Genomic DNA, 9,368 nt, shown 5'->3' with positions numbered 1-9,368 from the left:
AACCCAACTATGACGACTTCCGCTGCTGAGAAACCCGGAAATGTGAAAAGGGTCCATTGTATTTTGTCGCGCCGCTCGCGTCCGGTGTAGACCAAGCGGCAACCTCCCCCTCTCTCATTCTGGTACGATACTTGGACATTTCCAATCTGGCAACACTGCGTCGTATCCAGTGTAGACAGTTCTATGGACCCTTTTCACAAGACTGTGAAGACGCGTTTAACAGAAAAAACATGTTTACAGCCTGGTTCAAAAAATGATTTTGGTTTATGTAGCTAATTTTGCCCTTCATGTCAGCTGTGAGGGGGGTGAATTTTTTTATAAGTCATCCGTTTAAATTATATTAAGCCTTAAAGTTCTGCATAATTAAGGGCGTGGCCACTTGAGTGACAGGTGGATTGCCGCTGCTGTCACCACCGTCGAGCTAGGTGGGCGTGGTTTCAGCAACCAGCTCCCGCCTTTTTGCCCATTTTCGATTATCCGGGAGTGACGCGCGGTGACGCGCTGCCAAGATGGCGACGGCTGGCTCCGCCCACTTTGAGCTTCAAAAACCTCTTCAGGAACCTACGGGTGACGTCACGGACACTACGTCCATGTTTTTATACAGTCATACAGTCTATGGTGTAGACACGGTGTTAGGTAATAAACATGCAGTTGTCTGCTTTTAAACTCTACTGGAATTCACCGAGGTGCACTACTTGCATGGTACGCATGAGAGGCTGTTAAATGTTTCACGTTTCAATAACGTTTGTGCAACTTTAGAGGATTGATTTCATTTTTAATGCTCCCATAAAAAGTAACATCCTAACGAGAAGTTCTGGAACACTTTTAACTGTGGATATGCTAGAGCAGAGCTAGGAAGACAAACCTCCTCACCTCTATGATAGTGGTCATCACTCAAGTGCTTCTTTTTTTTCTTGTGAGAATCTCCTCCTAAGAGGAAAATGTCAGAATCCTAAAAAGACAACAGTGCATGTTGAAACAGGCATGATATGCACCACAAAGGTCATGTAAGTGAGGAAACAATCCACATATGGTTACTGATCTTACTACTACAACTGCACATACAATGGGAAGAGTAGGGATGCTCTGATCAGGCTTTTTACAGATTATTCATTTACTAATTGTCATCTAAATCGGACTACAGAACATTTTAATAGGTCTAATAAAAACAAGCAGGCTTACACAAAAGATTATCAGTACTAAAATGCATAAACTTATGAAGAACTAGCCTTCGCCTACAAGGCAAATAAAAAAACATAATATGAGTTTTTGTATCTATTCAATATTTAATTTGTGAAATTATTTGTACTCATAATTTATTTACTAAAATAAAGCAATTAATACTTTCAGCAAGAATTCATTAAACATCAAAAATGACAGTAAAGACATTTATGATGTTACAAAAGATTTATATTTCAAATAAATGCTGTTCTTTTAAACTGTTTATTCAATAAAAAAAATATTAAAAAGTTAAGCAGCACAACGGTTTTCTACACTGATAAAAAGAAGCAGCAAGTCAGCATATTAGAATGATTTCTGAAGGATCGTGTGACACTGAAGACTGGAGTAATGATGCTGAAAATTCAGCGTTGCATAAAAAAAAAAATAACATTTTAAAACATTAAAATAGAAAACACTAATTTTATATTGTGATAATATTTTTACTGTATATTTAAAAAAATGTAGCCATGGTGAGCATAAGAGAATTCTTTCAAAAACACAAGAAAACATACTGACCCCAAACTTTTCAAAGGTATTGTACATTCCCCACTTCTTCATTTTGTTGGATGCCAGTAATATTAATTTAACAGCTACTACTGTTAATGCTCTTTAATAAAGATGTCTGAAGTGTATTCCACTTTGTAACCCACATTAATATTGTACTTACGCTTAACGGAAACTGAGGAGCATACATATCTCATCTTTCCTCAACACTTATTACACTGGTGATGACATGAAAGTAATGCTAAAGTCTTAAAGGTGAAGACGTTTTGACGATTTATGAGACTGGCGCAGTTCAGAGACTTCCAGGTGAGTCACAGAAATATCAGCCAACTGATCGCAGCGTCCCTAAACAAGAGTCAATGACAAGTGGCCTGAGAGGGAAAAACACAGGTCCAAATCCTTCTCAGACCAGAAGTCATATCTACCTAGGTAACAAAACATCAAGTTGCGTGTTTATTAATTTCATTAGAGTCTATGAACAGACTTTGTGGTTATCACTGGTATTATTTCTCACACAACAGAGTTATGGAACATATGTGTATACTGATAAATCAATAGATGACAATAATTCCTGTCAACCACTTGTTGAAATGATGCAACTTGATGTTAGATGTTACCATAACTCCCTGCTGTTACCTTGTGGTGCTTCTTGGAGGTTTTGCGCACCTGCGCTGCGATTTCTTCTTCCTCTCTCAACAGATCTTTATACGAGCGCCTCTTCTCTCTTTGGCTGCGACCTGCAACAAGACCGACCTCTCCTTCCATATGTGAAATATCTACAAGGAGAACCATGTTTCAGAGTAGGTTTGGATTGGACATATTTGAGAGTATTATGGTGCTTCTGTCTGATAATCATTACCCATCATTCGTTTCTTCTTGATCTCCTCAAAAGCCATGGTCAGTCCTGGTCCTTCAGGTGGGATTGGTCAGTCTTGTGATTCTAGTGCACAAGAACAGATTCAATTCTTCAAGTTCAGTCTAAAAACATTTAATTTAAAACAAACGATATACAATGACCTTTCCTGCGTAGAGAACTGATAATTCGGTTTCAATTTAACTTGCACTTCTGTATGTACTAGTTACCCAGTACTTTTTTTTTTTAGCAATGAAAGTATATATTACACAACAGTTCACCCAAAAATGAAAAATTTGTTAAAACTTTACTTAGTATATTAGTCTCAGGCCATCCAGGATGTAGATGAGTTTTTTTCTTCGGAGGATCAGATTTGGAGAAATGTAGCATTACATCACTTGCTCACCAATGGATCCTCTGCAGTGAATGGGTGCCGTCAGAATGAGAGTCCAAACAGCTGATAAAAACATCACAATAATCCACACCACTCCAGTCCATCAATTAACATCTTCTGAAGTGAAAAGTGCTTGTAAGAAACAAATCCTGCATAAAGGCATTTTAACTTTAAACCATAGATTCTGGGCAAAATATGAGTGCATAATCCAGTAAAAGTCCATCCACTGTTGTCCTCTCACATCAAAAATCCACCAACATATTTGGTTAGATCTGTTTTGGACTGTTTTTGCTTGTAAACACTGCTTGATCTGTGCATATTTCTCTCCTGATGAAGAAACTTTTTCATATTTTCATATACTCGTATTTTAGACAGAAGCCGGTTTAAAGTCAAAAGCCTCTTAATGATGGATTTGTTTTTTAAAACACACAGCTTTTTGCTTCACAAGATGTTAATTGATGGACTTGAGTGGATCATTGTGATGTTTTTATCAGCTGTTTGGACTCTCATTCTGACGGCACCCATTCACTGCAGAGGATCCATTGGTGAGCAAGTGATGTAATGCCACATTTCTCCAAATCTGATCCACTGAAGAAACAAACTCATCTACATCTTGAATGGCTTGAGAGTGAATATTGTCATTTTTGGGTTGAACTATTCCTTTAAGTCACATTCTCATTCAAAAGAGCTTTTTATTGGACAAAAAAAAAAAAAAGGTAGATAGACACTGGCAAGCAACTTTTCTTTATGTAATCATAATTTATAAAATGTCCTTTTCCCTGGAAGAGAATGAAATATGCAAGAATGCTAAAAGATATGGTCCCACTTTACACTACGTACACATCTAGTTACTATGTAAGTACACAGGTATTAGGGCCACTTAATATAAAGTGGGACCGAAGATATTTTGATCATGGACTAAAAGCAACAACAGTTTTCTTCAGAAACGCCGTTTTGTAAAAATTGCTATACAAATAAAACGGAATTAAATTTAAGTTTTCATTCGACAGCCATATAAGCAGATGCTTAACATTAAATATATAAAACCAAATAAATAAGCACTAATACTGGAAAAACAACGGAGAAAACAAATCTCATCACAAAAGCACAATTAAGTCGCCCCATCTTCCAATTCTAATCAAATCTTTCTTCTAATTGCAATAACGCTGCGTGCAGAAGTGTTGAACAACTCTGAAGATGTGCTACAGAAAGCACACACACTCATTAGTGACAGATCAGGATCAGCAACACACATCAGCTTTCCTCCAGCCACAACTTTAGTCCAGCTGCCAATGACATTTGCACGAACGAGAAGATCAGCCTCAACACTCATTATTGCACATTTCCCGCCTACTTTCGAAGAAATGCACACTCACACACCCCCTTCCCCTCTCTTCATCAGGATCCAGCGCTTCGCCGTTTCAACTCAAGTGGATTCGAGCAGCTGCGGACGTCTCGCGCGTCTCTGCCGGATCGTCCGGCGCGCTCAGTCCCGCGGCTGCGGCGCACATAGGCCGGTATCGGGTTACAACTCGGTTAACGGAGCGTTCCCGCCATGCAATTTTAACGGGTTTCTACAGTACTGCAAGAATGGCACGGAATGCATGCGATTTATATGGAGATATTATATGTGACGTGCAATAAGCCTTGAAATATTACCTCGGGTTGGATGTGGGTTTAGTTGGCGCACGACGCCATCTTTGATAGGAGTCAACAACAAAAGCAGCCAGAGACGAGGAGGAGGGACTTTGAGACCAGAGAGTGCATCACAGCAATGAAAGCCCCCATTTTTGCAACCAAAAAATTACATAAAAATTAGTATTAGTGATATTTAGCATATAAAAGCGATTTGCAAATGCACAGCTTATACTCTATTGTTAATGTTGCTACATCGTTGCTTCAAAGACAGAGTCCACAAACACTCTAGGCATTATGTCATTTATTTGGCTCTTTCAGTCACTTACAAAAATGAATATACAATAAACAGCGACATAACAAGCTACAATAAAGTCATACCAGAAATGAGAATTGTTTCAGGAACAAAAATAAAATGAAGGCAATTTATAATTTTCTCTGTCAAAGTTGGATTTAAATTACCATAATTACACAGTTGAGTTGTATATGTAGGCATGTCATATATATATATATATATATATATATATATATATATATATATATATATATATATATATATATATATATATATATATATATATATATATATATATATATATATATATATATATATATAGTTCCCAATAAAATTATTTATTATTAATAATTAATTATTTATTTCCCAATAAAACCCACAGTTGTCTCATCCTCTCATGTCTTTTCTTCCATCCATCTCTAATGGTCTCCCATATTCTGCATCTGAATACTGAGAGACGTGAAGCTGGCCAGTAAATCGGTCACCTCGTCCACCTGTGGATCATATTAAAACAATTACAATGTCCCAAAGCTACAGTGATATCAAACATTCAGTATTGTAGAATTAACCCTATAAAGCCTACTGTACTATATCATATTTGATACACCAATTTCTAAGGCCTCTAAATCATCAACATGAACTTTGCTGAAAAACCTACTGTACACAATCTACTTTGCACTACAATGCCTTCTGTCATCTGACTGATAATGTATACTTTTTTAACAAGAAAAATGCCTTTCAGTTCCATTCTAAACATCCCCTTCAGTGGTACATTTTCCATTAAACAATATTTTAAAGATTATTAAAAATCGGATAGTTCCGGTCAATGATTCTGATTGGTTGAGCCGCGTTCGAAGCTGTTGTAAATTATTCTACAAACATACACCTTTGTTTACTTTGTGTGTTGCTTGGCAACCACTTTGTTGCAACCACAACTGTTTCTGAGGAACTACATTGTTTGGTGGAAGACGCCCCTTAGCTGTTATAAATTCACTGTAAACCACGGCTTCTTGGGGCTTATTGCTTTAACATGTACTGGACTGAAGCAACTCATGTTTACCTGATTATTCATACATCATCTTTTAGAAAAATCATGTTAAAATGTGAATATCAAATATGATACACTAGGCTTGAGGAATTTGCATTTGTACGTTTCTAATCATATTTTGCCCCCACAATAAAAACTACAGAGCCTTAAACATAAAATATTACTATTCACTGACTTGTAGCATACAAGCTGTGTTGTATTTCGTTTTTAATTTAAAAAATACATTTACATTTATTATTTTTTAACAAAGTAAAATACAATAGGTTTATTGATGTTCAGCCATAACATAAAAATAATCACTGGCTTATCAAAAAAGGCCAGAATTTTATAATCAATACATCTCTATAAAAGAGTTTATATACTAAATATTTCATTTGTAGCCCTTAGAACTGAACAGTCCTCTTTAAAATATCAAAGGGAATGAGCATGAACTCATGAACATGAACTCAGCAGCTGTTACCTGTTCTCTGGTGCGGGTGTTCTGCAGCTGGTTTGAGATGTGCTCTAGTTTCTCTCTCTCTTCACTCTGTCCCATTATATTCAGATATTCCCGCAGCATTTGAATGATCTACAGACATATTCAGAGATCCCTGGTTCATTTTGGCACTACAGCACATATATAAGCATGTATAGGAAAAGTGTGGGCGGGGCACATTACATAAACCTGATCAGTCTAATAAACACAAAATTAGGAATCATTATGTTTACCCAGAAGTCACTACATTACATTATGCATTTGGCAGATGCATTTACCCCAAGTAATCTTCATAGTAGAAATATTCACAAGAAGCATGAACGTCACAGTCTCGGCTCCAAATCTGCAGATAAAATCGTTATGTGCATGAAGTTTATCAGTCATCTGTTAATCACCTGTGTGACCTCTCCTCTGAGGGTTTCTAGGCTACGCGAGTCTCCCTCTTGTAAGATGTTGAGCTTTGAACGGGCAAGATGAAGAGGAGTCCTTCCAGCACGGTCCAGAGCATCAACACGGGCACCTGAGGGGACGTTTATAATCTATGAACTAGTACTAAATTAGATTTGTGAATGGTATTGGAGGTACTGTTTTTGTTAAGAAATAGCAGAAAAATCTCAGATGCATAATCAATCGTACCTCCCCGCAGTAAGGTTGTGATGACAGGCACATGGTTGGTGCAGGCAGCTGTAAAAGGCAATTTAACTCAGCATAAGCTTTGACCATAGATTTAATTATACAGAATTATGTTCATTATTATGTTAATAAACTAATTTGCTTCTGCACATCCTTACCCAGATGCAGTGGTGTATTTCCAAGGCTGTCTCTCTGGTTTGGGTCAGCACCATAACTCAGCAACAACTGAACTACATTGTTAAAAGTGGAGATGAAAAGAGAAAGTAGAAAGAGTTCAAATATAGTGGAAAACAGTGAAATACAGTGGACTCAAAAAGTATTTGGATAATTAAGCTTAAAGGAACAGTTCAAATGAAAATGAAAAAAAAATTATGAAAAAGCCCAAAAATTTAAATCTGCTTAAAATGTACTTACCTCAGGCCACCTCGATGTAGATGAGTTTGTTTCTTCATCAGAACAGATTTGGAGATATTGGGCATTACATCACTTGCTCACCAATGGATCCTCTGCAGTGAATGGGTGCCGTCGGAATGAGAGTCCAAACAGCTGATTGGAACTGATGGACTGGAGTCATGTGGATTACTTGTGTATTATTGTGATGTTTTTATCAGCTGTTTGGACTCTCATTCTGACGGCACCCATTCACTGCAAAGGATCCATTCTCCAAAACTATTCTGATGAAAAAAACAAACAAACTCATGTTTACACTATGTTACTTGAAAATATATGCCACTCGATTTGATATTTTGTTATGCAATGCAATGACTTTTATATATTTTCGGTGCGTCTTAGGTGACTAAATATATTTTGGCACCAATAAAATTAATTTTCATGCACTGAATGCCACTATGAAAAGTTAAAGGAGTAGTTCACTTCCAGAATAAAAATTTCCTGATAATTTACTCACCCCCATGTCATCCAAGAGGTTCATGTCTTTCTTCCTTCAGTCGAAAAGAAATTAATTTTTGAGGAAAACATTGCAGGATTTTTTCTCCATCTAATGGACTTCAAATGGTGGCCAACGGGCTGAAGGTCCAAATTGCAGTTTCAGTGCAGCTTCAAAGGGCTCTACATGATCCCAGCCGAGGAATACGGGTCTTCTCTAGCGAAACGATCAGTCATTTTCTAAAAAAATAAATAAATTATATACTTTTTAACCACAAATGCTCATCCGCGTTGCACGTCATGCATTAAGTAATCACATTGGAAAGGTCACGCGCGGTTAGCTCTTCGTCTGTGTACCCCGGTTCAAAAAGGTAGGGTAGTGCGAAAAACTCCACTCATTTTCTTCAAACTTCAAACTTCAAAATCGTCCGACATCGTTGTTTTACCTTTTTTTGTAAAGGGCATTTGACTTTCTTTAACGATCACTTTGTAATCACTGGGTCGGTACTTCCGCCTATGTCACGTGTGTGTGACTACATAATGCGTGAAGTCGAGCTAGTGCAAGATGAGCATTTGTGGTTAAAAAGTATAAAATTTTACTTTTTTTTTTTTTAAATGACTGATTGTTTCACTAGATAAGAGCCTTATTCCTCGGCTGGGATCATGTAGAGCCCTTTGAAGCTTCACTGAAACTGCAATTTGACCTTCAACCCGTTGGCCACCATTTGAAGTCCATTATATGGAGAAAAATCCTGGAATGTTTTCATCAAAAACCTTCATTTCTTTTCAACCGAAGAAAGAAAGACATTAACATCTCGGATGACATGGGGGTGAGTAAATTATCAGGAATTTTTTATTCTGGAAGTGAACTACTCCTTTAATGTCAAACAATTCTGTCTGAGCAAGTTGGCATTTGTATCGCGATGCATCGTTTCTAACATATTTGCATCGGTAAAAAACGATTTATTTATATATAATTATTAGTAGATGTGATATACTTTTATTTAGAAAATGACCAATAATTTGTGACCAATATTTTACATGTAGACTGATTTCTCCTCTCAAAGTGAACTACTCCTTTAATGTCAAACAATTCTGTCTGAGCTTACCGATACTCTCGTTGCCATTGCAGGAAGAGAAGTGTAAGGCTGTCCTGCCCTTGTCATCAGCAGCACAAGGATCGGTATCCTCTTCCAGCAATCTACGAACTAGAAAGGAAAAAAGTGAACCGACTATAATTTCAAATCTTAGCATCAAGTGTGACTACTATTGTCATGCTGATGATTCTCACCTGTGTCAATATCATTGGAGTTGGCAGCTTCTCTGAGCCTCTTCACAGCTTGGAGAAGAAAACAATATGGAATTGATATATATAGAGAGAGAGAGAGACAGAGAGAGAGAGAGAGAGAGAGAGAGAGAAATAAA

General features: G+C 37.1%; 2 protein-coding genes across 4 annotated transcripts in view; both read right to left on the bottom strand.

Annotated features, from left to right (window-relative positions):
• LOC107728447 (HMG box-containing protein 4-like) overlaps positions 1 to 4,710 on the bottom strand; it is a 14,067-nt gene extending 9,357 nt beyond the window's left edge. For 2 of the 3 annotated variants that reach the window (XM_016538612.1, XM_016538627.1), the window contains exons 1-4: positions 4,632 to 4,710; positions 2,585 to 2,665; positions 2,362 to 2,501; positions 874 to 952 (exon numbers count right to left, since the gene is read on the bottom strand). In XM_016538612.1, coding sequence (XP_016394098.1) covers positions 874 to 952; positions 2,362 to 2,501; positions 2,585 to 2,621 — 256 coding nt within the window. In that variant the 5' untranslated portion in view covers positions 2,622 to 2,665; positions 4,632 to 4,710. Of the gene's footprint in view, positions 1 to 873; positions 953 to 2,361; positions 2,502 to 2,584; positions 2,666 to 4,352; positions 4,391 to 4,631 lie in introns of those variants that run through there. The other variant, XM_016538619.1, reaches the window with a different exon arrangement.
• Positions 4,711 to 5,214: 504 nt separating this feature from the next.
• LOC107728844 (ankyrin repeat domain-containing protein 54) overlaps positions 5,215 to 9,368 on the bottom strand; it is a 5,863-nt gene continuing 1,709 nt past the window's right edge. The window contains exons 2-8 of the mRNA XM_016539126.1: positions 9,235 to 9,282; positions 9,053 to 9,151; positions 7,217 to 7,288; positions 7,062 to 7,109; positions 6,821 to 6,945; positions 6,411 to 6,518; positions 5,215 to 5,396 (exon numbers count right to left, since the gene is read on the bottom strand). Of these exons, the coding sequence (XP_016394612.1) occupies positions 5,322 to 5,396; positions 6,411 to 6,518; positions 6,821 to 6,945; positions 7,062 to 7,109; positions 7,217 to 7,288; positions 9,053 to 9,151; positions 9,235 to 9,282 (575 nt within the window). The 3' untranslated portion in view covers positions 5,215 to 5,321. The remainder of the gene's footprint in view (positions 5,397 to 6,410; positions 6,519 to 6,820; positions 6,946 to 7,061; positions 7,110 to 7,216; positions 7,289 to 9,052; positions 9,152 to 9,234; positions 9,283 to 9,368) is intronic.

The sequence above is a fragment of the Sinocyclocheilus rhinocerous genome, unplaced genomic scaffold (genome assembly GCF_001515625.1).
Source record: "Sinocyclocheilus rhinocerous isolate Xijiao unplaced genomic scaffold, SAMN03320098_v1.1 scaffold463, whole genome shotgun sequence".
In the NCBI taxonomy this organism is placed as follows: Eukaryota; Metazoa; Chordata; class Actinopteri; order Cypriniformes; family Cyprinidae; genus Sinocyclocheilus; species Sinocyclocheilus rhinocerous.
This window is presented reverse-complemented; position numbering and strand designations above follow the sequence as displayed.